At 48.1% G+C, this 26,977-nt stretch overlaps 2 protein-coding genes across 7 annotated transcripts; one reads left to right on the forward strand and one right to left on the reverse strand.

Annotated features, from left to right (window-relative positions):
* Nucleotides 1–1,098: 1,098 nt before the first annotated feature.
* Nucleotides 1,099–8,654, reverse strand: LOC119860333 (oocyte-specific histone RNA stem-loop-binding protein 2-like). Of its 4 annotated transcripts, none has more exons than XM_043520397.1 (7): nt 8,626–8,654; nt 7,440–7,517; nt 3,554–3,652; nt 3,368–3,472; nt 2,887–3,045; nt 2,057–2,177; nt 1,099–1,675 (listed from the first exon to the last, which is right to left on the reverse strand). In XM_043520397.1, exons 1-7 carry the CDS (start codon nt 8,637–8,639, stop codon nt 1,556–1,558), a joined length of 696 nt encoding a protein of 231 aa, XP_043376332.1. In that variant the 5' UTR covers nt 8,640–8,654; the 3' UTR covers nt 1,099–1,555. The 4 variants fall into 4 exon arrangements, with proteins under 4 accessions (XP_043376332.1, XP_038269851.1, XP_038269850.1 ...); XM_038413923.2 differs by lacking the exon at nt 8,626–8,654 and adding an exon at nt 8,492–8,595 and having other exon boundaries at nt 7,440–7,479; XM_038413922.2 differs by lacking the exon at nt 8,626–8,654 and adding an exon at nt 8,492–8,586.
* Nucleotides 8,655–9,146: 492 nt separating this feature from the next.
* Nucleotides 9,147–23,030, forward strand: CDC25C (cell division cycle 25C). 3 transcript variants are annotated; one of them, XM_043520387.1, is made up of 16 exons: nt 9,148–9,485; nt 10,480–10,571; nt 11,728–11,767; nt 15,001–15,034; nt 16,369–16,455; nt 16,781–16,858; nt 17,310–17,447; nt 17,901–17,984; nt 18,297–18,407; nt 19,323–19,424; nt 19,919–19,981; nt 20,432–20,530; nt 20,685–20,818; nt 20,944–21,055; nt 21,385–22,690; nt 22,979–23,030. In XM_043520387.1, exons 1-15 carry the CDS (start codon nt 9,298–9,300, stop codon nt 21,523–21,525), a joined length of 1,503 nt encoding a protein of 500 aa, XP_043376322.1. In that variant the 5' UTR covers nt 9,148–9,297; the 3' UTR covers nt 21,526–22,690; nt 22,979–23,030. The 3 variants fall into 3 exon arrangements, with proteins under 3 accessions (XP_038269835.1, XP_043376322.1, XP_043376321.1); XM_043520386.1 differs by having other exon boundaries at nt 9,153–9,485; nt 18,297–18,449; XM_038413907.2 differs by lacking the exon at nt 19,919–19,981 and having other exon boundaries at nt 9,147–9,485; nt 18,297–18,449.
* Nucleotides 23,031–26,977: the final 3,947 nt, after the last annotated feature.

A 26,977-nucleotide genomic window follows, 5' to 3' on the forward strand; every position in this document is an offset into this window, starting at 1 on the left:
GCCGGGGCCACCCATCACGCGCCCGCTGTGTCCAAGCCGGAGTCACCAACCGGGGTCTGGTGCAGCCCCACCTCAGGGCTCCCCCTGCACCCGGCTCAGCCCCGGCGCCTCCCCCTTCGGACTGTACCATGCAGCAAAGGACGAAACGGAATTGTAGTCAAGGGGGGGGGTGTCTGAGCGGCCCCCCCACCAACCCCCTTCAATCCCTCCCCCTCCCCCCAGCCTGGCCTCTAAGTCCCCCCCCATAACCTCACACAAAACCAGCCTCCCCCCCCCGCCACAGGGAAGAGGGAACAACACCACAAGCGGGGCAGAGTCTCCTTTCAGCAGCACCGCCAACTGCCCCCATCCAACTTGTGGTGGGAGAGAGGCAGCAGGAGAGGCCCCTTAACACACTGTAGCCAGCACCTGGAAGGGGGGTACTTAGCCCCCAAAGGAACCTGTTGTAAGGGCAGGATGCATGGGAAACATCACCTGTTCCCATGGTGGGGTCACTGGCAGGGCATGTGACTTTACAGCAGGACCCCAAGAAAGGAATGAAGTTCTCTCTTTGCCCAGATTCCATCTGCCCTGGATTTCCAAGCCTCGGAGCCCTTTCTGACCACTGAAGGAAAGTGCTAGGTGGTTACTAGAGCATGGCCTGGCCAGAGCCTCCTGACTGGCTCATCATATTCAATTGTGGAGGGGGTGGATGGTGCAGATCTCCAGGATCCTGTTCATGGTAAATATTTAATCATCTTTACCTCCAACCAATGGCAAGAAGGGCAGCAGCAACCCCTAAGGAGACATTAACCTTTTGGCAAGGCAAATTTCCTCCCTTAAGACTCGTGGTGTCCTTGTGCCTTTTGTTTTCTCCCCTCCCCCATAACTTCTCCTCTGGGCTGGGCCTGAAACTGCTGCCAAGAATTTCCCCTCCTTGCTACTCAATGCACAGAAGGGCATCCTTACTTAGTTTGTGGAGTACTCACACTGCGGAAAGGGTCACAACTCCCCATTATTTGAGTCTTCATGAATTACCAAAGCCTCCCTCAACCTGGCTGTGGTGAGAAGAGCCCGAGAGACCTACAGACAGAAAAAGAACCCAGCCAGCAGCCGTTATAGAGTCTTTGGGGAAATTTTATTGACCTCAGTTTCCATTTTTCTAACCCCTTCTATATAGCTTTCCCTTGAACACAAGAGACCAAACAGATTCCTGAAGGGAAGCAGAAAGAATTGGTCCTATGCATGCTGACATTCACTGCAATGCCTGGGGTTACAGGTACTGAGATGACAGAGAGCTTTCTCTACAACATTGGAGGTTGGGCTGTGGGAGAAGATACAAACCCAGCAGCTACCTCTCTGTTTGTGCATTGTGTAAGGGGTCCGATGCTCAGCTCCAAGCTTAAACACTAACACCAAGCCCCCTTTCTGTCCCAGGGGCAAGCTTCAGGATAATTTAATGTCCTCCATGAGCTCGGAGATCCTTGCAGCTGGGCTTGTATGTAACTTGATACCTGAGCTCTTCCCACACCCCAAATACTGTCATTTCTGAGGCAACAAATGCTCTGGACTCTCCTCATAGCTCCATCCAGGAGCAGTATGGGCAGGTGTGCACATTTCCTAGGAAGGGCAGCAAGTTGGAGTGGCTCTGGGGCAGCCATGGAGAGGAGCAGCCAGGAAACGACAAGCCAGCCAACTGCGAAAACATGGCAGAAGACAAAGAAATAGGAAAGAAAGAAAATGAACCTGACGTGAGATGCACACGTCCGCAATCCGAAGCATGACAATGTCCCCCTGGAGAGGACGCTGAGCCCTGAGGATCCTTTCCCCCCTATTCTCCCCTTCCCCAGGGCAATGACCAACAATACTTTCTGCATCAGAGTGGGTCCAGAGGAAGGCACAAGACTTCCAGACTACACCACACAGACCAATACCCCCTCCTGACAAGCTGGCGATCACCCTGTGCCACGTACTCCTGTGCTCGCAATGAACCATTAAATAGCATTCCCTACTGCTGCCCTAAGTCCCTGTCACCAGCAGGAACAGGAGAAAGCAAGCCCAATCAAAGCCCAAATACCTGTCCGCCCAGTGATTCTCCTGGAAGATTTTCAAGAGGCCTCATGGTACCAGGCCAGTCTTCTGAGAAGCCACACAAAGAGTTTGTCTCCATCATTCCTGAGAGAGTCACCAGCTCCTGCCTTGCAAACAAATAGCAATTTAAATCAGACTGACCCAGTCAGTGGAAAGGAGCAGCAGGTAACCGGGTGCACTGGTCATCCCACTCCATGCTTCAAACCTAGGAGAGCTCATCAGGTCCTTAATTCCTTTGTGTCCAGGCTGAGAGGGGTATGCAGGACTCCTCTCCAGGGAGCACCGGTGGAAGAGACAGGAGATGCTGGACTTAATCCTTGCTCTCTCATCAAACCCAGTAATTGGAGTCCCAGTCCTCTGTGCTTTTCTCCCCAATGCCCACCATGCAGCTGGGAAAGAGGGCAATGCAAGCACACATCACATACAACACGGAGAAGCATTTTCCAGAACACTGGGGAATTTATACTATGCTCACCACTGGGACATCTGAGCACCTGGTAGGATCTGCTTGCATCAGTCCCTCCCTTCTATGGTGTAAGGCTCCTGATACCTACCTCTCAGTGCCATAGAGTGCCAAGCTTCACAGGCTCCCAGGCATGTTAACATACCGTTCACTCCAGCTACCTGCTGCCTAGGGCAGCTCAGTGTAATGGCCACTATATCCAAAGGGATCCTAGGAAGCGCTGGGAAGGATACCCATTGATTTGGGGGATCCACCACATTTCATGTTGCTAGGCTTCTGCCACTTCCTCCTCCCAGAAGAGTTTCTCCCCTGCAAGACTGTAGAGGAGCCACAAGCAACTGGAAGACACTTTCCTTGGAAGTCCTTGTCCACACAGGAGAGGATGCTGGGTGGGCGGATCCCAGGCATGCAATGCCCGTCTCCACAGCTTGACTTGCATGTCCCAGGAGCGGCGGCTATATTTCTTGTACTTATTTGGAGTTTGGGGGTGAATCCCTGGCTGCCGAGCGGCCCTGGGAATGAAGCATAACATTTATCAGTGACTAGGTGCTTCCGTTAAACATTCCTCACCCCAGAATCAAGACCACCCTAACCCAGCAGAAGAAAACACTAATAGGTCCCCAATAGGATGTAGGAAGCACGCTCCAAAGGCTCCTGAATATGCCAAGTTTCTGGGACTTTTGGAAGGAGGCAGGGACAGGAAGTTGCCTTTAGGCAGGATCAAAAGGAAGGAAGTCACTTTACGTCAGTTTCAAGTATCTCGTCACTTGGTGGGGGAGTCTGAATCAGCAGGCTTATATGGGAAGTGGAGGTGAAAGCCAGGGACCACCTCACTTGGGGACCTGTTGTCGGAAGTGCTGGTAGCCAACAGTATTCTTCCCATAGTCTATCTGCTTCTGTCTCCTCTGTAGGATGGTGGTATCTGTCTCAGTGTCAGATCTGGTGAAGAGAAAAAGTTAGTATTAGAGACACAAAAGTCAGTCCTGGACAAGCCACATGGTCAGCATGCATCCAACACACCTCAATCCTGAGCTGGCTCCTCTTGCTAGGCCTGGCTTTGTGCCAATTCCCACGCTGATCGTCTTAACTCCAGGGGAGAAGGGCTTTGATGACAAGGGCCTGTCTCAAGGAAAAGAAAGTTCGTTGCACAATAAACTTGCTTGTGTCACAGCCAGGTGTGACTCACTGCATCCAAACTGTTTGGTCCTGGGAAGCAGAACTAAAGCTGCATTGCCCAGTTATCATAAAGGTACAGAGGATCCAGCTCAGCTTCTGGGACAGTTTATTCCTTTGAAACTCAGAACTGAAGCACTAAGACCTGTCAGCCCTCTCCTGAGAGGGCAACAGGATTACTCCAGGCCAGCTCTGGGATCCATTGATGGAAGCCCAGGATGCATGATCAAGGCAGCCAGTCATATTCTAAGATTGTGTGTATTGCAGTGATACTCTCAGTCCCCTACTCAGAATCAGAGCTCCATTGTGCTGCATGTTATACAGACACAGAGAGACAGTCCTTGCCCCAGAGTTTACATAGGAGGGGGAATGAAAACAGTCAAATAGATACAAATATATATCTACAACACACAAAAATGCAGACATATATATCTTTAGAAGAGTCAAATAGCCAGCAGCCAATTAAGCTAAATCTTCATTAACTGGCAGATTTCTATAATTTAGCAAGTATCAGTGGCTGATCTATACACTCCACCTATCAGGCCAAGGACATAAGAACAAGTCAAGGGGTCTCATCCCATCCCCAAATACCCATTGCCATCAACAGGGATCCCTTCAGCCTCATCTACAAAAGAGAAAACGGTGACCCTGGAAAATGCTTGGATGTAACACCTTCTTCCCATCTTATTTTCTGTTTATCTTTTAGACTAAGCTTCTTAGTGTGGGGGACTTTATGTTTTATACAAGGTAAAGAAGTGTCAGTGCTTAGTAAATAGGATGACATCTTAACTGTCAGAGTAAAAATATATGACAACTAAGCAATGTGACAAAATTAAATCTATAGCCCCACATCTTACCATAGCTTCACATACTCTCTCAGGACTGCTGAGTGTCTACAAGGCCACTGGGAGATTAAACCCAAGAGTTCCTCTCTGCAACAGCAATATTTCTACTGGGATATGTACTTTCCACAGAGCAACAATGGGAATTCTGGGCCAGGAAGGAGCCTGGGAGAAGAGAGGTATCCGAGTCAGTGAACCAGGTCATGCTGGTGAGGGAATGGCACTATATGTGAAAGAACGCATAGAATCAAATGAAGTAAAAATCTTAAATGAACCAAACTGTACCATAGAATCTCTATGGGTAGTAATTCCATGCTCTAATAATAAGCATATAGCAGTAGGGATATATTACTGACCACCTGACCAAGATGGTGATAGTGACTGTGATATGCTCAGGGAGATTAGAGAGGCTATTAAAATAAAAACCTCAGTAATAATGGGGGATTTCAACTATACCCACATTGACTGGATACATGTTGCCTCAGGACGGGATGCAGAGATAAAAGTTTCTTGACACCTTAAATGACTGCTTCTTGGAGCAGCTAGTCCTGGAACCCACAAGGAGAGGCAATTCTTGATTTATTCCTAAGTAGAGCACAGGATCCGGTCCAAGAGGTGAATATAGCTGGACTGCTTGGTAATAGTGAGCATAATATAATTAAATTTAACATCCCTGTGGCGGGAAAACACCATAGCAGCCCAACACCGTAGCATTTAATTTCAAAAAAGGGGGACTACACAAAAATGAGGAGGTTAGTTAAACAGAAATTAAAAAGGTACAGCATCAAAAGTGAAATCCCTGCCAGCTGCATGGAAACTTTTTAGAGACACCATAATAGAGGCTCAACTTAAATGTGTATCCCAAATTAAAAAACAAAGTAAGAGAACCAAAAAAGTGCCACTGTGGCTAAACAACAAAGCAAAAGAAGCAGTGAGAGGCAAAAAGTCATCCTTTAAAAAGTGGAAGTTAAATCCAAATGAGGAAAATAGAAAGGACCATAAACTCTAGTAAATGAGGTGTAAAAATAAATTAGGAAGGCCAAAAAAGTATTTGAACAACAGCTGGCCGAAGACTCAAAAAGTAATAGCAAAAAAATGTTTAAATACATCAGAAGCAGGAAGCCTGCTAAACACCCAGTAGGCCAACTTTGGATGATGAAGATGGACTGGAAAATACAGTAAGCAGGTATAAATATACAGCGCATGAAAAGATGAAAGTTGCCTTAGCAAGTGGGGGGTCAGTGCTAACGAGGCCAATTCAACTACGGTGGATGTGGCCCATTCCCAACAGTTGACAAGAAGGGGTGAATATCAACAGAGGGAAAATTATTAATTATCAATAAACAATATTTAAAAAGGTATTATTAATAATTTTCCCTCTGTTGATACTCGTACCTTCTTGTCAACTGCTGGGAATGGGCCACATCCACCTTGATTGAATTTATTTATACATGTTTACTGTATTTTCCACTCCATGCATCTGATGAAGTGGATTATAGCCCACAAAAGATTATGCCCAAATAAATTTGTTAATATCTGAGGTGCCACAAGGACTCCTTGTTATTTTAACTGATACGGACTAACATGGCTACCCCTGAAACGTGGCTAAGAGATAAGAAACAAAGGGTAGGATAAATGGTCAGTTTTCAGAATGGAGAGGGGTAAATAGTAGTGAAGAGTTACAAAGGGAACTCACAAAAATGGGTGACTGGGCAACAAAATGGCAGATGAAATTCTGTGTTGATAAATGCAAAGTAATGGACATTGGACAACATAATCCCAACTATACATATAAAATGCTGTGGTCTAAATTGGCTGTTACCACTCAAGAAAGATCTTGGAGTGATAGTGGATTGTTCTCTGAAAACATCCACTCAATGTGCAGCGGCAGTCAAAAAAGCAAACAGAATGTTGGAAATCATTAGAAAGGAATAGATGGTAAGACAGAAAAGATCATACTGCCTCTATATAAATCCATGGTACTCCTACATCTTGTATACTGCGTGCAGATGTGGTCGCCCCATCTCAGAAAGATATATTGGAATTAGGAAAAGTACAGAGAAGGGCAACAAAAATGATTAGGGGGATGGAATGATCCATATGACAAGAGATTAATAAAACTGGGACTATTCAGCTTGGAAAAGAGATGACGAAGGAGGGATGTGATCGAGGTCTATAAAATCAAGACTGGTATGAAGACAGTAAATAAGGAAGTGTTATTTACTCCTTGTTGTAACATAAGAACTAGGGGTCACCAAATGAAATTAATAGGTAGCAGGTTTAAAAAACAAACAAAAGGAAATATTTTTTCACAAAACACAAAGTCAACCTGTGGAACTTCTTGCCAGAGGATGTTATGAAGCCCAAGACTATAACAGGGTTCAAAAAAAAACTAGATAAGTTTTTGGAGGATAGGTGCATCAATGGGTATTAGACAGGATGGGCAGGGATGTTGTCCCTAGCCTCTGTTTGCCAGAAGCTGGGAATTGGTGACAGGATGGATCACTTAATGACTATCTGTTCTGTTAATTCCCCCTGGGGCACCTGGCATTGGCCACTGTCGGAAGACATGATACTGGGCTACATGGACCTTTGGTCTGACCCAGTATGGCTGTTCTTATGCCCCCGGCCATCCAACTCACTCTTGGTGTGTTCCAGCACAAATTGCTCATTCTTCCTCCCATGCTCTCACTACATTAAACATCATGTTCTCCCTTGAAACCACAGAAATAATCCTAAATAGAAACATTTGTCACCACCAGCTCCCTTTTCTCTTTGAGATCCTTGCCCCATTAATTATATGCTTTTTATCTCTAAGGCCAGAGTCAAAGGTCTGTTAACTATTTATAATCTAGACAGAAAGTTTCTGCATATCATGTGTTTCCACCCACCTGTCTTTCTCACATAAAGACGCCGTTCCAGAGGCAGGCTCTTCACATTCGAGAACAAGAGGGTCATGAAACAGAGAACTGTATGCCAGTTATGAAAGAAAATCAATTCTCCACCCTAGACAGAGCTCACAATCCTTCCCTTCAAGGCAGCTAGCTCAGGGACCCATCCTACCCCTTGGCTCACAGAAAACACTTACTTCTGAAGCCAGTGCCTGCATGGGATAGAAGTCTCTTACCTAAGTTGCATCAGCTAAAAACTGAGCTTCAAAGAAGGATTCCAAACCAAGGGGAAGCAGTCACTACCTTTGAAGGCAGTCAAAGGGCTCTGGGTGACAAAGCCTCCAAATTAATATATCGGAGCCTAAAGAGGCTTGTCAGCCAAGTGAGAGACAGGCTAAAGAGCATTAAGAACATGAAATAACGCAAACAAGGTGTCAAGCATGCCCTGTTCCTGCACCTCTGGACCCTGAATGAAGCTTGAGTGCCACCGACAGGGAACAGGGCCAGTTCTATCAACTAGGTTCAGATGCTTTCCTTATTTATGGGTATTGCAGTAGCACCTCGGATCCCCGGCCACGAACCAGGACCCAGCTGGAGTGCCAGTGGCCCAGCTCCACAGAGCGCAGTAAGGGGCGTCTGCCAGGCTTGCAGAGTGCATCCACCACACTCCGGGACAGCGCCGGGAGCAGCCAGGGAAAGGCAGCCTCAGGCGCTTCGAGCAGCAGCCAGGGAGCCGGGGGGTGGTCACCGGCGGGTCACCGCGCGTCAGCGGCTGGAGAAACCCCGTCTCTGACCTAGCGCAGCCCCGCCAAGGAGTCCCCGAGGGCGCGCCGGGGCAGACAGCGGCCAGTCTCTCCCGGCCCAGGGACTGTTCCCGCCGCCCGGGCCGCCCAGCTCCCCGCGGAGCGAGCGACGGGCTCCGGGGGCGCGGCGAAGGGGGGCGGCTGCGCCCCGCGCGGGAACACAGCGCAGGGGGCGAGCGGAGCGCGGGCTCAGGTCACCCCCGGGTAACCTGCGGGGTCCGGGCCGCGCGGGGCCCACGCGCCCGCTACCTGCGGGCCAGCGGCTCCCAGCCACACAGCGCGCGGGGCGCGGACAGCATGGGCTCGGGCTCGGGCTCGCGCGTGCGCAGTAACACATCCCTTTGCCTATCGAATAGGCGGGACTCCCTTACGCTAATAATTACAGACCGCGCCCCATGAATCACGTGCCCTCGGGGGCGGTGATTGGCTTCACGGAGTCAATAAGCGCTAGGTGTGGGCGGAACCCCTTCCATCTGTCCAATATCAAGAGCAAACGTCCCGCCCACCATTCTCTTTCCCAATAGGTTCTCACTTTGAGTTACGCGGATATTAACCAATCAGAGAGCGATTCTTGTGTTTGGTCCCGTCCCCCGGTCACCCTGATTGGGTACAGTCGGCAACAATCTCTGTGATTGGCTGGGATCCGGCGGCAGGTTTAAGTTCCGCGTGTTCTATTTTCATTCAAGTCTGCGGACCCGGGCCCTGGGGCGAGACCAGAGCAGCGATCGGCGGGGCGGGGCGGGGCGCGGCGCGGTGCGGTGCGGGGCGGGGCGGCGCGGCGCGGCGCGCGGTGCGGGTCAATGAGGGCAGGGCGCGGCTGGGGGGTGAGCGGGGCGGCACCGGCGGCTGGTGGGACCGGGGGCGAGCGGGGTTGGCCGGGACCCGGGGACTGGCCGCGGCTCCGGCTCCGGCTCCGGCTCGAGCGTGGGAGCTGCCTGTCCCGGGTGGGGGCGTGACCCGAGGGCGCCCGGATGCCCCGGGGATGGGCCGCGGGCGCGGGCGGTTGCCGCGGGTGACCCGGCTTGTGTGCTCCCAGGTGGCGGTCCCGTGGCGCCATGGCTGGGAATCTCTCCCCCGCGGGACCCGGCGGCCCCCGCTCGCGTCTCGGCTTCCGAGCCAGCTGCAGGATGGTGCTGAACTTGCTGCGGGATACGGAGGTCTCCCTGCCTTTCACCCCGGAGCTGCCCCGCACCCCGATCGCCGACCTCACTCGGGGCTTTAGGAACCTCAGCACCCTGGCTGGGTAAATCCCGTCTCGCCGCCTTGGGAGCGGCCGCAGCCTCGAGCGCTGGGACCACGCGGGGAGAATCTCCTGCCTGGTAACTGGGATGCAGAACAGACCCAGGGACCAGTGCGGTGCCGGGGGACAGGCTCGGCATCCACCCTGACGGAACCGAAATCTGCCATGCCCCAGCCCTGCCAGCAAGCGCCCCGTAGCAGACTAGGGGCTGCGTACAGGCTCCGCTTGGTCTTTTGCTGAATTCCTTGGGTGTTTCATCCACCTGCCGCTCAGGCTACCCCGCAGGCAGAGACCTACTAGCGCTTCTGATCTCCCCATAGCAGGGCGAGGGGCGCAAGTAGTGCAAGTAGCATTGGAAAAGAAGCAGGGGGGTAAGAGAGTCTCTTTGCTGAGCTTGAGTCAGGATGTACACACCAACTGGAGCTCCTACTACAGGGATTGGGTCAGCAGTTTGCTCTTGATGCGTGGGGGTAGGGTTGATAAATTCAGGCCTAAATTTAGGATTTTCTTGCTGTTTAGTGTTTGCATCATTGTGTTGAAAACAACTTTAGTCTAAAGGTTGTGATGCCTGCAAGGCCTATTCAAAAGGAACTAAAAGGACTATAAAACTCTCTGTCCTAGTACCGGCTCCTGCAAGAAACTCTGGGAGGGCTTCTCATTTTAAAAAAAAAAAAAGTCTCTTGGTGTGAATAGCATGGCCACTAAACCTCTCTGGAGCCCAAGGAGCCATCCCAGGCTGAAAGGAGCCATCTTTTTATAAAGGCACCCTCAAGACCTCCCGAAATGGCTCACAAAACTCAGGCTCTGATAGGGCTGGGGAAGGTAATTCTTATGCTTCCGGCAGCTCTAAGTGGGTGCATGATGCAGAAAAGAATCCTGACAGAGATCCTGCTGTTGGATCCAGTGCAGTCTCATACCTTGATGTCTACATGCTGATTTACAAAAATGTCACAATTTCCCCCATCCTGATACTTTGGATTTTGATGTGTTGTTGCAGGGATACGCCAAAGTGCTGTCTAGATCTGTCTGATCTCAGCAGTGGTGAAGAGATGCCCACCTTCAATTTCACCCATTCCCCGGACATGGCTGGTAAGAGCTGACTGGCTGGGACAAAACTGAGCCTTAGCTCTAGTTTTATTGCTTGCTATTACGCTGGTGGCAAGACCCAAAAGAACATCTTTAGTAACAGCTAGTACTGTCAGCCAGCTCGGCTCCTTCCCATTATTATTATAATATATTTATTATTTATTTTGTATTACAAGAATGCCTACCTAGGGGTCTCAATCAAGGACCAGTACCTCGTTTTGCTATGTGGTGTTAAATAAGTAATAAGAGAGTTCCTGAGAACTCTCTCATTATGGGATTATGAAAAGATGCAACAGGTGGATTAAACAGATAGATGGGTTGTGGGCAGATGAAGACAAGTAAAACAAGCACATTTTGCGTAGTATAGGCAGTAGCTGCAACTCACCTAACTAGCTATTTCCAACAGTCAGTGTTTGTAATTGTTAATAATGGTGCCAAGACTCTCAGAATCCTCAACTCCAGCTGTACACCCCTTCAATATGAGACAGTCCAAAACGAGCCCAGCTTCCACAAGGACTAGACTTCACAGCCTAGCCAGGTGGAAAGGACTCTTCCATCCTTATAGTGAAAAGATTGGATGTTGTAGCTATTCTCTCAGAATGCTCCCTTGAACTGGTCTCTAACAGCTGTTGCCAAAGCATGGAAAGCATCAGCACATGGAATAATTTGTCTTTGCCGTTTACATAAATCTAGAGATGCTGTAGCAACACTTCAGCAATATTAGCGGAGCACATCCCCCATCTCACTCTGTCTTAAAAGTGAAGGTTACAAATAACATCTTCCTTGAACAAATTAAATCAGCAGCAAATGCTGCTTTACTAGTTTTGTGAATCTCAAAATCTTCAAGTTTGTCTCATCCATCCCTTGGTACCGTGTAGTACTGAGCCCTGCTGTGTAATTTCTAGAATTTTTTCCACTGTAGTTTGAAAAGTCTCCAGTTTCTTCCTGGAAACCATTCCACAGCCTGGGTCTCCTCACTACGAGGTGTTCCTGATATTCAGCCTACCATTATCTGTTTCTGTCTAATCTCCCATCTTGGGTAGTCATAGCATGTTGGCCACAGGAGACTCTTGATGCCTTTTCTTCATTTTACATAATTGCTCCTAGTTTATGCTCCATGCTCATGCCCACTGTGTTTTGCTGATTTATCTCTCTTCAGCTGCAGGTCGAGTGGACTCATCAGGACCTCAGGATGGGCTGTAAGTTCTGTATATCAGGGCTCTTCTATGAGCACCCATCACCACAGTATCTGTAGCTCCTGTTAATGAGCCAGATCAGATGAAGAATGATATGCTCTGAAATGGCAATACATACCAGGCTTGGGCTGAGGAAGAGATTTCCCCTCAAAAGTAGCAGGGATCTTTCCTGTTCTGCCCAGATAGTCATCTTACCTTTGTAAAATGTGAGTGACTCACAGCTGGAAGATACTGTGCAGTTAAGCAAGGAGTGTTAATATTTAGGTTCTAGATGGAGTGCGCCCTGTGCCATGTCATACAAACCTTTCCTTTCCAGCTGCTGAGTCTTTGCACTCCTTCTCCTTTTGAACTCTAGTTAATCATAACCACCATTCATTTACAGAGAGGGTCAGTAATAATATGGACTCCTTCACCTCCAATCAGCTGTTCAGATCTGGCTACCGTTAGTAGTAACCAAAAGTAGTTTCTATTCCGTGGCTCTGATTTTCATGTGAAATGAGCATTGTATGTTTTTTAAATCAACTTATCCCAGTTCTTAATTCAGAAGTTTTTATATCACAAAAAAACACCGCTTTGTCAGCAGCCTCAATGGAGAGACCAAGGACTAAATGGGCCACAGTAATTGAATTCCCTTTGATGGGATTCTTCCAAAATATGACTGAGGCGTGTGAGGGGGGGAAGTGAAGTTCTGTGCTGCAGCTGTCCGTCCATACAGTACCTTCTTCTGTGGCTAGACTGCTTCAGTCTCCAGCATGGTCAGGCAGGCACCATTTCTGTTATGCATCTCCATTGCAGTGCTCACATGCGAAAAGAGAAGCAAGGTCAAATCAAAAAGATCTCTGAGTAAATCTGAAGGCCTGTTGTAATAATTAGGCCTATAAATTTACTCTTAATTGTTAGCTCAACTGTAATAAGTATATAAATGTTCATAATATGTGACTAGCCTATAACAACAAATGTTAATGGGACAAGATACATAAGGGAGACAGAAAAACAGAATTAGACAGAATTAGTCTAAACAAAAAGGCAACTTTGATAGAACTCAAGAACTATGTTAAAATCATGCTTGGTAAACCGATGATGTGGAACCAGAAATTAAGTAACCAAAATTGGTATGTCAGAGACTAGCCCTTACAAGTGGACTAAATAATAAACATTGATTACTGAAAACAATTTGACCTACTTTCATTAACATCTGTTATGGCAGGTAACATCTTAGAACTTTCATATACTTTTTAGAGTTGGTAAAATTGTAGGGCCAGTTATTACAACAGCTATTTTACCCACCATTCCCTTTATGGGTCCTTAAAGAAAGAGATTTGGGGAAGAAAATAGGAAAGGACAGAGGGAAGAACAAATGGAAGCGAGCTTTGCCATCATGGCTGTCACCCCCACCATCTCCTGGGTTTCTGGGCCTCTGTTACCCTAACCCTGAGCAATGTCCTGACCAGACTGAGCCAGACAACATCGCCACCCATAGCAGCTCCAGTTGAATCCCAACGACCGAGATGAAACGAGATTGGATTTAAACTGGAGCTGCTGCTGCTGCTGTCATTAATCTCAACTAACTTCTTTTCTTTTCCCCAAAGGGCAGTTTAGGACTTTAACAGAAGTAGCAACAACAACAGCTCCAGCTCATCTCAACTAACTTTTTCACTCTTACCAAAGAGGGCAGTAATTATCATAGGACTGAACGGGACCACGAGAGGTTATCTAGTCTAATCCCCTGTACTCACGGCAGGACTAAGTATTATCTAGTTCTTCTTTGATACCATCAAATAGACTATCACACAAGGGTTTTTTTTTTTTCTTCCTTCTATAACTCCCTATAGCTATCAGGAAAGAGAACAAGGGATGTTAAAATGAAAGTCTTACTTAATACCTTATATTTGAAATGCCTTAACTGCTTTCCTGCTTTTCTGCATCTTTAATAAAAGATTAAAAAGGATTCTTAATGATGTGTCTGCCATTGTACTAAGCAGGCTGTGGTCTCTGTATACCAAACCCCAGACCTTGTGTAATAGAGTTTAATGTTGGACAGTGACTAGGTTATGTTAACAACTTCAGCTCATATTCCATCTAAATTAGTACAACAGGTCACTGGTCTCTCCTCCTTCAAATCCTTCCTCAAGAACCACTTCTGCTGAGACTCTGCAGAAGATCACTGACCAATGACTGCAAGGCTAGCTAGGCTGAGTGCAGTTTGTAAAATTAACGAGATGACTGTGCAGCCGCCAGCTCCAGGGCTAGAGTTGGATCGGATCCCATCCCTCCAGCACATACACACCGTCCTCTGTCTGGCACGCTTGCTTGGCAAGCCCTGTTTCAAATTAGATTGTGAGCTCTTCAGCGCAGTGCCAGCACAGTGATGCCTAAGCAGGGCCTTTGGGCACTACTGCAATACACAAGAGAACAATCTTTGAAGTTTGTTCAGAGTTTCCTAGATGGGAGCTTATTGCTCCCTGCTCTGCCCACCCATGCAGGGGGCATTCCGGACCAGATGGTGCATGTGGCTAGGCTGCTGTCAGAAATGGCTGTTTTCTCTCATACACGATCATCATCATGTTCCTCTCACGAGGCAGCCTCCTGCTGATTATAGACAGCCTGCAGGTTCTTGCCTAGAGCGGCTCCCTGCATTGTTTTTAAGTGGCTGCATACAGTACATATGTTTTCTGGTTTCAGTCCTACCTGAGCCTGGTCAAGTGGTGTTTGGGCCTGAAGGCCTTTAAAGGGGACAACTCAATCTCTCTCTTCTGAGCCTACTGACAAAGCAGAGTTTTTTGTGATGTGGAAATTGGTTTTTAGGGTCATCATGGGAGCACCAGTTGCATTGGGTGTGGTATTATTTCTTATTCAGTTTTACATAAGAATCTGGAAATATGAGAGAGACAGTTTGCAGCTGGCCAGCCATGTCCTGTTCAGCATAAATAGGGGGATGAGCTGTAAAATGAGGGGCAGGATCCCTGAGTTCTAATCCCAGCTCTGCCAGTGACTAACCATGTGGCCTGGGGCAAGATTCTGTTTCTCTGAGACTTAGTGTCCCTTCCATAAAATGGGATAATCATCCTGTCCTGCCTGCTGAGTGTCACCAGGGTGCTGTGTTAGTGCTGAGCATTGTCATTCGGCATAAGTTCTGCAGGGACATACTGAAGTGGGTGGGTCCCCCCTGAGGACGTGCAGGCTGGACAGCAGAGCAGGCCCCAGGACACACTGACAGGCTGTTTTTCTCCCTGCAGAGAGGCACAGAGGCAGAATGTAATCTCTTTTCTGGTAAGTGACTCCTCTTCGTTGGGAGACAGGTTATTTTGTTACCGGGAGGAGTTGGGGCCTGAGCAGGCCCAGAAAACACTGTGGGCTGGTGTAAGGAGGCTAGGTGCAGTGGGACACTGACTGCAGGTCTCAGGGCTCATGTTTACCATTGACCCAGTGAGCGATCCTCTTTAGCAAAGCTTTTGACACGGTCTCCCACAGCATTCTTGTCAGCAAGTTAAGGAAGTATGGGCTGGATGAATGCACTATAAGGTGGGTAGAAAGCTGGCTAGATTGTCGGGCTCAACGGGTAGTGATCAATGGCTCCATGTCTAGTTGGCAGCCGGTGTCAAGTGGAGTGCCCCAGGGGTCGGTCCTGGGGCCCGTTTTGTTCAATATCTTCATAAATGATCTGGAGGATGGTGTGGATTGCACTCTCAGCAAATTTGCGGATGATACTAAACTGGGAGGAGTGGTAGATACGCTGGAGGGGAGGGATAGGATACAGAAGGACCTAGACAAATTGGAAGATTGGGCCAAAAGAAATCTAATGAGGTTCAATAAGGATAAGTGCAGGGTCCTGCACTTAGGATGGAAGAATCCAATGCACCGCTACAGACTAGGGACCGAATGGCTCGGCAGCAGTTCTGCGGAAAAGGACCTAGGGGTGACAGTGGACGAGAAGCTGGATATGAGTCAGCAGTGTGCCCTTGTTGCCAAGAAGGCCAATGGCATTTTGGGATGTATAAGTAGGGGCATAGCGAGCAGATCGAGGGACGTGATCGTTCCCCTCTATTCGACACTGGTGAGGCCTCATCTGGAGTACTGTGTCCAGTTTTGGGCCCCACACTACAAGAAGGATGTGGATAAATTGGAAAGAGTACAGCGAAGGGCAACAAAAATGATTAGGGGTCTAGAGCACATGACTTATGAGGAGAGGCTGAGGGAGCTGGGATTGTTTAGTCTGCAGAAGAGAAGAATGAGGGGGGATTTGATAGCTGCTTTCAACTACCTGAAAGGGGGTTTCAAAGAGGATGGCTCTAGACTGTTCTCAATGGTAGCAGATGACAGAACGAGGAGTAATGGTCTCAAGTTGCAATGGGGGAGGTTTAGATTGGATATTAGGAAAAACTTTTTCACTAAGAGGGTGGTGAAACACTGGAATGCGTTACCTAGGGAGGTGGTAGAATCTCCTTCCTTAGAGGTTTTTAAGGTCAGGCTTGACAAAGCCCTGGCTAGGATGATTTAACTGGGACTTGGTCCTGCTTTGAGCAGGGGGTTGGACTAGATGACCTTCTGGGGTCCCTTCCAACCCTGATATTCTATGATTCTATGATCCCTTCTGTGCATTGTAGCCCCAGGTATTATGCAGCACACCGAGTTCCCCAGGCTCCAGGCATCGAGAGGGCAACAAGACAGACAGCTCCCTGAACAAGGAAAATGTAAGTACCTGCTGGATGGGGTCGGGGGTCTGCACGGGCATTTTCTGGAAATGGTGGCAGATGGGAGCACATGTCAGCAGTACTGCAGCTCTGTAGCACGGAATCCTTACCAAGCACTGAATATGGAAAGGGGTAATCCTCTAGGATCCCCAAATTGCCTTTCCTCTTTCCCCACTAACTGTGGTGCTGAATCTACTCCTAACCAAGATCCAGTGCCTGTTTAATGCCGGGGGGAGGTTTGAAATGGTCTTAGGCTCTTGACCCTGGAGGTAGCAGATGTGGCCAGCTTTCAGCTAAAGGCCCCTTCCCCTTTCTCTTTTTTCAGGAGGGTGTCTGCTTTAAGTGTCCAGGGTGGCAAATGTCTAGGTCCCTGCTGTTTCGAAAGAGAGCAACAGCTCAGCTGGTGAGTTAATGCTTCAGGCTTCTCAGTATCCAATGACCTAATACCATAAGTGTGGAGAGGATAATGCCAATGATAGCCAGAGCGGGATGGGTCCTCCTCTGAAATTTGGAGGGGGGGAGCAGGCTGGGTCAGATATCCCTTTTCTGATGGGAGGCACTGTCTGAAGTCCTGTGTCCTATGGAGAGCAGGAATTAGAGAGGTCACAGGTTTGTGTATTGGTTTGACACTGGGGGCAGTCAGGGAAGTCTGCTCTGCAACAGCTCTAGGCAGTACTCTCTGGGATTAGTTAACAGACTGACCATATGGAGTCTGGTTCTCCACCATCAGGAGTTACTGTCCGTGAGTGGCACTGGAAAGCATGGCAGAGCAGGTCTGGGATCAGCAGAGCAGCTTTCCTGGGTGGGAGCAAAGCACTGTTGCAGGACTCTAACTCCATCTCTCCCCCTGTCAGGATGCAGGGGGCTTGGAGGAGTGTGAGGTGAAAGATCTGGGTAGCCCAATTGCTGCAGTGGCACCGCATCCACACAGAATGGCAGAGAACTTGGACAGCTTTGCAGAGCTCTTCCCCAGGGAGCAAGAAGACATGGAGGTGAGAAGAGCCAGGCATAGTCATCATCTGCCCTGCATGTACTCCACTGTGTGCTTCATGGAGCAGTTCACAGACTGGTGAAGTAGACATTGCAGAGTCTATCCTGGACTAGACTGACAGGCTACCAAGAGCCAGCTGGTGTTTGGGAGTATTCTGGATGTTTCTAGGGACCTGGGCAGCTTTGGTAATGTTTAGCTGGACAAAGTATTGGCAACCTGAGCTCCACTGGGAGAAGATGCAAAGCTCACCTCTCCCCTTCCACAGCTGGAAGAGTGGAGCTATCTGGGATGTGGTGAGCAGCCCTCTGGGACACTAGCAGATCCCTAGCAGTGTGTCCTCTCTCCATCACTGGGCACAGCAGCACATAGTTACAGGTTACTCTTGGTCACTGGATACCTGACAGTGATTTCAGGTAAGTTGTTCTGTGGTTAATGCTGTTTTTCTGCCCCCCAGAAACAAGTGGCTGGGAACCTGTCCTCCAGCATGGCTGTCCTGCTCTCTGGACCCCTCCTCACACAGGACATCAATGTCAGTGAAGTGAGTGAGCTTACCTACTAATACATCATTAAATCAGACACGCCCATGTGTCTGGCCAAAGCTTGTATCCTGCAGGGCAAAAATCCTTCTTGGACTGGGGGGTGCTGATAGGGCTGGCATTGTTCACTATCCACTTATTGTCATTCTAGGAGGAGCTGCTCTGCTTCCAGATCCAAAGGGGCTTTACAGAGATGGGCCTCTGCAACCCAGGGTTCCGGGGAAGGGAGCATTGCTCCGAAAGTGTTGAGCTGGGGAGATGGCGCCTCCTTGTGGAACTTGCCTGTTCTTCCCCTCTTCTCTGTTTCCAAGCAGGTCTCCATTAACAGAAGTCGCCTGTACCGCTCACCGTCCATGCCAGAGAAGTTGGATAGACCGGTGCTGAAGCGAATAGTGAGATGCCAGGACAATGAAACTCCAGTCAAGATGAAACTGAGACGCAGCCCTGTCTATGAGGAGCTGGAGCGGGTAAGGGAGCCAGACCTGGGAATCATTAGGAAAGGGATAGATAATAAGACAGAAAATATTATGTTGCCTCTTTATAAATCCCTGGTACACCCACATCTTGAATACTGTGTGCGGATGTGGTTGCCCCATCTCAAAAAGATCTATTGGATTTGGAAAAGGTTCAGAAAAGGGTAACAAAAATTATTAGGGGTATGGAACAGCTTCCATATGAAGAGAAATTAATAAGACTGGGACTTTTGAGCTTGGAAAAGGGATGACTGCGGGGGAATATGATAGAGGTCTATAAAATCATGACTGGTGTGGAGAAAGTAAATAAGGAAGTGTTATTTACCCTTTCTCATAACACAAGAACTAGGGGTCACCAAATGAAATAAATAGGCAGCACGTTTAAAACAAACAAAAGGAAGTATTTCTTCACACAACGCACAGTCAACCTGTGGAACTTTTTGCCAAAGGATGTTGTGAAGACCAAGACTATAACAGGGTTCAAAAAAGAACTAAGTAAGTTGATGGAGGATAGGTCCATCAATGGCTACTAGCCAGGATGGACAGGGATGGTGTCCCCAGCCTCTGTTTGCCAGAAACCGGGAATGGACGACAGGGGATGGATCACTTGATGATTACTTGTCCTATTCATTCCCTCTGGGGCACCTAGCATTGGCCACTGTTGGAAGACAAGATACTGGGATGGATGGACATTTGGCCTGACCCAGTCTGGCCATTCTTATGCCAGGGGCTTTGGAGGGAGTAGTCCAGCCTTTTCTTTGGGGAAACTGTAAGACGGGTATTGCCCAGCCCATATGGGCAGATCCACACAGTGGAGTAGGGACTGGTTGGCTTGTGTATTGCTAATGGCTGCCTGGCTGGTTGCAGGGTGCACCTCTGAAGAAGACGGCCTCACTCTCAGACATGGAAATTGTCAAGGTTCTCGATCAGGACTATGGCTTCCGACAGCTCATCGGGGACTTCTCTAAGGTCTGTGTCTCCTCCAGCCACCTGTGCCCTGAGCGGTCTCCCAGCCCTCGGAAGGGGTACGCCTTGACATGGGAGAAGGAGCCACCTAATGTTGATATGCAGAGCTGGTTATTTTCCTTGCTGCACGGCAGTGAGATGAAAATCCTAGGCTGTAACCCCCAGAGACACTCCTAGGGATCTGGTTTGGTTTCTACATGTTAAACAATCTTTGATTCAAAATCAAATCCCGATGCCCCCAGGGAGATGGCAGGTAAGTCAAGGATCAGAGAGCAATACCTCCCAGCAAACACAGGAATCTTGTGCTCAAAGAAACAGTTATGGATTTAATCAGAGGATGGAGAATGTGGGTGGGTGGAGTGGATGGGGGGGTGAAGGATACCGGGAGAGTCACCACAGGACCTTTGGGGAGGAAACCAGTCTGAGTTTGAGAATCTAGAAGAGCAAGGGCCTTGCAGCTATTATGATTCTGAGCTGGACTGAGAATGTCTCTCTAGGTGTATGCGCTGCCGACAGTGACAGGAAGGCAACAGGATCTGAGATACATCACCCCGGAGACTGTGAGCAATGGCCTCCCCCTGTGTCTATAACTGTGTCCTTCCCCACCCCAAGTGTGCCTGTGCCCCTAGCTCTGCCTCTCCCTCCCCTCCAACATTCTTGTGTGTTACTCCTGAGAGCTGCTTGGTGAGGGCTGTTTGACCTGCCTGTCGAAGCTGCTGCTTGTGAATCCTGGTTCAAGTCTTGACTGCATTAATGTGGAGAAAGACTCCTTAATCCAGACTTCAAAGCTTGTTAGCACTAGAGCATAACTAGCATAACTAGAGCATAACTAACTAGACACACCCTTTTCCAGCCACAAGCGTCACTTGAATGTTCTCTTGTATTTTGACTGAGTGAGACCTGCTGCACACAGCCTGTGCCTCTTGCTGGCCTGGCAAGAGCAGCAGTGCTGTCTCAGAAGGGGAAGTTGTATAGCTGGGAGCTGCCCCTCATTGTTGAATCCTTTACAGGTGGCTGCTCTTCTCTTTGGGGAATTCCAAAGCTTGATTGAGACATTCTACATCATCGACTGTCGCTACCCCTATGAGTATCTGGGGGGGCACATAAAGGTGAGGGAACTGCAGAGCATCTGCAGTAGGGGGTGGAACTGGGCAGGGGCACCAGGTTTCTGTGATGAGCCACACCTGGCTGTCGATATCCCCATTTGTTGCTGAGAATCGATCTTTCTTTCTCCACAACCCCGCCCCCTTTTCTGCACTGCAGGGGGCTCTGAACTTTCACAGGCAGGAAGATGTCTTTGAGTTCTTGCTGAAGAAGCCTCTGTTCCCGTCCACACCACAGAAACGCATTGTCCTCGTGTTCCACTGTGAATTCTCCTCAGAACGGGGCCCCAAGATGTGAGTGCAGGTCCTGTCTGGTCAGAGCTGGGAAAAGGCAGCTGCTAGCATGGGGTGGGTGCTCCTGGCTGAAATAAGTCTTGCTGCTGCCTGTCTCACTTAGCTCCACATGTTGCTGTTTGAAGGTGCCGCTATCTGAGGGAGGAAGATCGAGCCATGAATGAGTACCCAGCACTGCACTATCCCGAGCTCTACATCCTGAAGGGAGGTTACAAGGAGTTCTTCCCTGAGTACATGGTAATGGCAGGGCATCCAACTGGTTGAGATAAGGAGCCTCAGACCTCCTGAGATGGGGCTGACTTGCCTCAAGGCCACAGCAAGTAAGAAAAGTGGGTGTTAGCAGTGGGATTAGAACTGCGTTCCTGGTCCCATTGCTGTGCTTGGACCACTAGACTGTGTCCCACTGCCCACTAGTAGGTCTTGGTTACCGGTGAGGTGAAACCAAAGAAACAATGCCATACCACTGAGAATACAGCAGCTCCAGCTCCTCCATTGGAATTGTCTAGATGGGCTGGCTAGGGTTCCCTTGCTCTAGTTGGATAATGTGTCTTCCCTTCTCTTCTCAGGAGCTATGTGAACCCCAGGACTACTGTCCAATGCACCACCAAGACTACAAGGCAGAGTTGCTGAAATTCCGTACCAAGAGCAAGTTGTGGGCTGGAGACCGGAGGAGACGCAACCAAATCGCTCGCCTCATGAAGTTGTGAGGGCAGAGGCAGCAGCCTTGAGTGGGCACTGCTTGGAAGGGCTCTGCTTCGCACAGCAACGGCCTTTTTTCTCTTGGAAATGGGTCACTTGGTGACAGTCAGAGGCTGGAAAGTGGGAACCTGCTTTGTCCTATGGAAACTGCAGCCACCTTCAGCCATTTCAGATGCTAACAAATGCTACAGGAAGGCTGGTTAAAAAGGTCTTGATTCTTGATGCTGCATCTCAGAAAGACTGTGGCTGAGCATGAACCGGGTGGACCCAGCAGTCCGTAAGGAAACAGGACCTCCTTCACATGGAAGGCACAATGTGAGCCAGGTTCTAGGCTGCCTCTCAATATTGTGCCCAGCCATTGCAGAGCAAGGTATGTCACAGCCTGAGCTTTGACTCCTTTTTCCGTCTCCTGCTTCTAGCAGGAACCTCCGTGTTTCTCTTCACTGTTACTCTAGGTTTTGCATTTAATTGTCTCTTTTTAGTGACAGAATAAACGGATACCAAAGTGCTTGATTTGAACAGCTCTCCTTGTCCCTCCAGCCTGGTGACTCCCACCCATTTGTGCCATTAGGATATTATGAAAACATCTTGTGGCAGAAGCCTCTGGGAGACTAAACAAATGCCAAATTCTGGCCTGTGATTGGCTGAGAAGTCCTGTGATGTGTAAGCCTCTATCTTATGCCACTAAAAGGTTAAAACTGAAGGCTGGAATAATGTTAACCAATCAGATGACATCTCTTCTGCATCCTTATTATTCTTATACAGTCAGTTAAGGAATTGATGAACAGCAGCTAATCACATGTGCAAATCTTTGCTTTCTCCTTGGCTCACTAGGATTTTGACTTCTACCATTATCTCCATTTAGAATGTTGGGGAAAAGACAAGTTTGAAATTCCCACCTATAAAGAGGGGGAGTTAACCATTTATATGGATAAGGAGAACATCCCGTTAGGAGGAATATGAATCCTGCTTCAAGGCACAAAGTTAGGAATAAACTTCCTTGGAGGCAGGTTATTCCAAAATTGTCCATTATGGGGTTTTTTGCACCTTCCCCTGAAGCTTCTGGTGGGGCACTCTCTGACAGGAGTCTGGGCTAGATGGAGTCCTGGGCTAGAAATCCTTGTGTCCCAGTTATATTTTGCATGAACATTGAGAATGTATATAATAAAACAGGTTTCAGAGTAGCAGCCGTGTTAGTCTGTATTCGCAAAAAGAAAAGGAGTACTTGGAAAAGGAGTACTTGTGGCACCCTAGAGACTAACAAATTTATTAGAGCATAAGTTTTCGTGAGCTACAAGAGCAAGTTGTGGGCTGGAGACAGGAGGAGACGCAAATCGCTCGCCTCATGAAGTTGTGAGGGCAGAGGCAGCAGCCTTGAGTGGGCATTGCTTGGAAGGGCTCTGCTTCGCACAGCAACGGCCTTTTTTCTCTTGGAAATGGGTCACTTGGTGACAGTCAGAGGCTGGAAAAACAATGACCCAGGCAAATAAATACTGATGCTAATTGAAACACATTTATTCTCCATACAGTAGAGGAGTGTGTTCTGCTTTACAGCCAAGTAAGAGATGGTCCCAACTCCAAAGAGCCTGCAGTGTAAATTAGAAAAGGCATGATATAGAGGAGATGGCATTGGCCTGAGCGTAGGAACGGTGTGTTGTGCTATTTTTCTGTGTTAGAATTTTGAATTTACCTACTGTGAGAAAATGTTACAATTTGTTTGCTATTTACATTGTCAGTAGCTTCTACCTTGTTCCTTCTGCTCCCCAAAAGCAGTAGCTCTAGGGCTCACAAAGAGCAGGAAAGATTCGGTGAGTTCACATTTACTACTTTCAGTCTATCTCAGCCAATCTGGGAGCAACAGAAAGTCCAAAGATCTTCCTTTGGCTCTGAGGTACGCAAACTTTCTTTCTGCACAGCCTCTATAACTAAGAAAAATGATAGGAATAAACTCTTGTAGTGTCCTGACTCTGAGCACAGCACCACATCTGTGTTTGCTTGGAAGGAAGAGATGTTTAGCCTACCCCATGCTGTCTTACAAGGCCAGCTCCTTAAGCTGTCTGTAAAGCCTAATAGGATACTGAATAAGAAAGTTCAGGGGGAGCAGGGCTGGGGAGGAGCACAAAGCTGCTGCAAGGTGAAACAGTTCCACCAGATGGCACTGCTGCAACACAGTTAAGGTGAAGAGCTGAAGATGTCCCCATTGTCCGCTGGACTCTCTAGGCATATCTGATATCTGGGAATCGGGTGTCAACATCAGTACCTATGCTCCATGAAACAGTGCAGAAGGGGAAGCGCAGAGAATGGGGGCATCCCTACGGTTCTTGTGAGTTCTCCAGGGGGCAATCTTGCACTTGCTCCCAGGGGCTGGATACAAGGGACTCTTCCCTCCGCAATGTAATCCACTGGCCAGCACAGCAGCGTTATACCATATCCTTCATACTCACCAAGAAGAGCCAGTACCAGGTCCCTGTGGTGTCTCTGACCCTCCTTACCTGATGCCTTCCTGTGAATGTTTCCTCCTAGTGATTGGGCATTTGAGACTGAGTTGTGGTTTGGCTTTTTTTTCTTTTCCAGGTTTCATCTCCCATTCTGTAGTAAGCTGGCTCCTTGGGATGAGAGAGCAAAGTGCATACTGCCATGCTATGAGGCCATGCTCCCCCTACACACTGCTGCTTCTGCAGGAGCTTGTGGCAAACACCTCTGAAATTGGACTCTTTCAATACATTGAATCCAACTGAACCTGTTCTCTTTATTCACCTGGCTGACCCTCCAAGATGTCCCCAGGTGCAGAGTTCATCTTGTCATCTACGGATCCAGGAATTGCAGGCGTCTCTTAGGAGCAATGAGTTACCTGTAGAATGAGCTTAGATAAATCCCTTCACTAGCTTCCCCTCTCAGGGTACCAGAGCTTGGGGTCCAGTCTGAGTGTGAGCGTCTACACAGTGATTTTTGAGCCCCTTGGGCCTGAGTTAGCTGACTCAGCCCAAATGTGTTTTTTCTCCTTGTGCAGACGTAGCCTAAATGTGCTGAGGTTACTCAGTACATATAATTAAACTAATGCTTGAAAGGTTGGTTGAAATATACTCTGCTGGGGGGAATGGGGGCTGATGTCTGTAAGAAGATAAAGCAAAGGAATAAGAATTTCCAAAAGCCCTGCTGCCAGGGACTTAATTTGGAGGATGCTGCCTCTGTGGACACAGCAGCTCTGTGTTGTGGTTCAAAGTCCTGCTGTGGGGGAGAGGCCTATACCTCGGTCTCTCCTGGTAGAATCACTGCGGCACCTGATCCTGCTGATAAGGAGCAAAGCAAACACCAGCCCTGGCCCTGCTGCCTTGCCACGTGCCCATCTTTATTACTAGAGCCCTGCACAGATACAAAATTTGTATCCACATCTGATCCATGATCTGCAAAAATGATCTGTGAATGTAAAGCAGATATCTGCAGATTTGCAGGGCTTTAGATATAAAATTTGGATCCGCATCCATCCACAATCTGCAAAAATGGTCCACAGATATCTGCAGATTTTCAGGGCTCTGTTCATTGCAATCAAAAAGGGCAAATGTACAAGTCTGGCTGAAATAAAAATGCTGCTATAGCCAGTGGGAAGCTGCATCCTCTGTGGGGAGGAGGAGAAAGGATTAACCAGCAGCATCTGTTCCTCTAGTTTCTCTCTTTCTCATGGCTTGAGGTGAAGGGGGGATTCATAGATTCCCAAGCTAGAAGGGACCCTTGTAATCATCTAATTGGACCTTCAGTATAAAACAGGCCACAGAACATCCCCAAAATAATTGCTGGAGCAGATTTTAGAAAAACATCCAATCTTGATGTAAAAATGGTCAGTAATGGAGAATCTACCAAGGTAAATTGTTCCAGTGGTTAACTACTCTCATGGTTAAAAATGTATGCATTACTTCCAGCCATTGGATCGTGTTAGTCCTCTCTCTGCTAGATTGAAGACTCCGTTATTAAACAGTTGTTCCCCACGTAGATACTTACATACTGCAATCAGCCTTTTCTTTGTTAGACTCAAAAGAGTTCAATCTATTTAGCCTAGCACTAGGCATGTTGTCTAATTCTTTAATCAGTCTTGTGGCTTTTTTCTGAACCCTCTCCTATTTATCAACATCTTTCTTGAATTGGGGACACCAGCACAGGACACAGTATTCCAGCAGTGGTCATACCAGTGCCAAATACAGAAGTAAAATAACTTCTCTACCCCTACTCAAGATTCCCCTGTTTATGCATCCCAGGATTGCATTAGCTCTTTTGGCCATAGTGTCACAGTGGGAGCTCATGTTCAGCATCAGAATTTCTGCCAAATCAAGGGGGGAAATAATTTAAAATGTTTTGTCACTTATTTTTTCTTAAATCAGAATTCACCCAGCCACCCTGCAGGAGCAGTAAAAGCTTTTTTCTTCTCCAGAGTTTCCTGCCTATTATCTCATGTGCAATGTAGCACACCAGGCATCTGAACAGCTGCTGGCCCTGAGGCATTGGAGAATCTGTTTGGGTCTCTCTTACCATGAACATGAGCACAGCACTACACATTCATTTTAGTTTTACCTCAGGCAAAGAAAGGGAGAGTAGCTGCACTGCCAGAGCACCAATCAAAAATACAACACTGGGCAAAACAATGTCCCAAAAGCCAAAGGACTTGTGCTTTTAGTAAAATATCTTGCCATCAAAGTCCTGTAGAATTTTGTTGTTAAAACTAAATTGACTCTGAAGTCTCTCTTTTTTTTATGTTCCTGTTTTTCATGCTGACAAAATCTAACCTGCCAACTCATAGCTGTCAGCTCCTGGAGAAAGACTGGGGAAGCCCCTTTCTAGCCTCCCTTCTGGTCACCCAAACAGGATGCCCCAGAATCCACGCAGTCACACAAGCATGTACTTGCCAAAGCCAGTAACCAGTTTCTTTGGGAGTAACCGAGGACCATGTTTCCCTCTTTGTTTAGGATGGAGTCTAGCCTGGCAGTTGTGACAGACTGAGATTTTGGCCCAAGTGGGTCAGGAGTCTGAATTTCTGTTACTGACACTCCTGCCATCGAATCAAACAAGCCAAAATGCGGGAGCTACTCTGAGCATGTTCAGCATGGGAACAAGCAGAAGGGAAAAATCTAAGACAGGACTGGCCCACTGCCAACAGTGCAGAAGAGAAAGGGAAAAGGGCCTGCTGATTTGAAGGGAGGGTCCATGAACCTTCTGTGGCACGAACAGCCTGGGCTCTTTAGGGTAGTTGTACCAATATTAGGAAATGGTGGAATTGGTGTTTGGTTTCCTTGAATATTGACACTAACTTATGCTGGGCTGTTTACTTTAGGTTAATATGTCTGTCCTGTACAGGTGCTAATAGGTGCGGTTAGTGCATTGTGTCTGTCCCTGTCATGAGAGGGCTGTGATGCTGTAAATATTAACCCTATCAGAGGAGTGTTTGCACAGCCTTTCTCTAGTCTGCCTCCT

The sequence above is a fragment of the Dermochelys coriacea genome, chromosome 8 (genome assembly GCF_009764565.3).
Source record: "Dermochelys coriacea isolate rDerCor1 chromosome 8, rDerCor1.pri.v4, whole genome shotgun sequence".
Classification (NCBI taxonomy): domain Eukaryota; kingdom Metazoa; phylum Chordata; order Testudines; family Dermochelyidae; genus Dermochelys; species Dermochelys coriacea.

Coding starts and splice junctions, on each gene's coding strand:
- CDC25C (XM_043520386.1), top strand. CDS start 9,298: ATGGCTGGGAATCTCTCCCCCGCGGGACCCGGCGGCCCCCGCTCGCGT. Junction 19,982..20,431: donor GATACATCACCCCGGAGACT/GTGAGCAATGGC, acceptor AATCCTTTACAG/GTGGCTGCTCTTCTCTTTGG. Junction 20,531..20,684: donor ATCTGGGGGGGCACATAAAG/GTGAGGGAACTG, acceptor TCTGCACTGCAG/GGGGCTCTGAACTTTCACAG.
- LOC119860333 (XM_038413923.2), bottom strand. CDS start 8,579: ATGTGTTACTGCGCACGCGCGAGCCCGAGCCCGAGCCCATGCTGTCCG. Junction 7,480..8,491: donor TGGGAGCCGCTGGCCCGCAG/GTAGCGGGCGCG, acceptor TCGAATGTGAAG/AGCCTGCCTCTGGAACGGCG. Junction 3,653..7,439: donor TCTTTATGTGAGAAAGACAG/GTGGGTGGAAAC, acceptor TCCTTGAGACAG/GCCCTTGTCATCAAAGCCCT.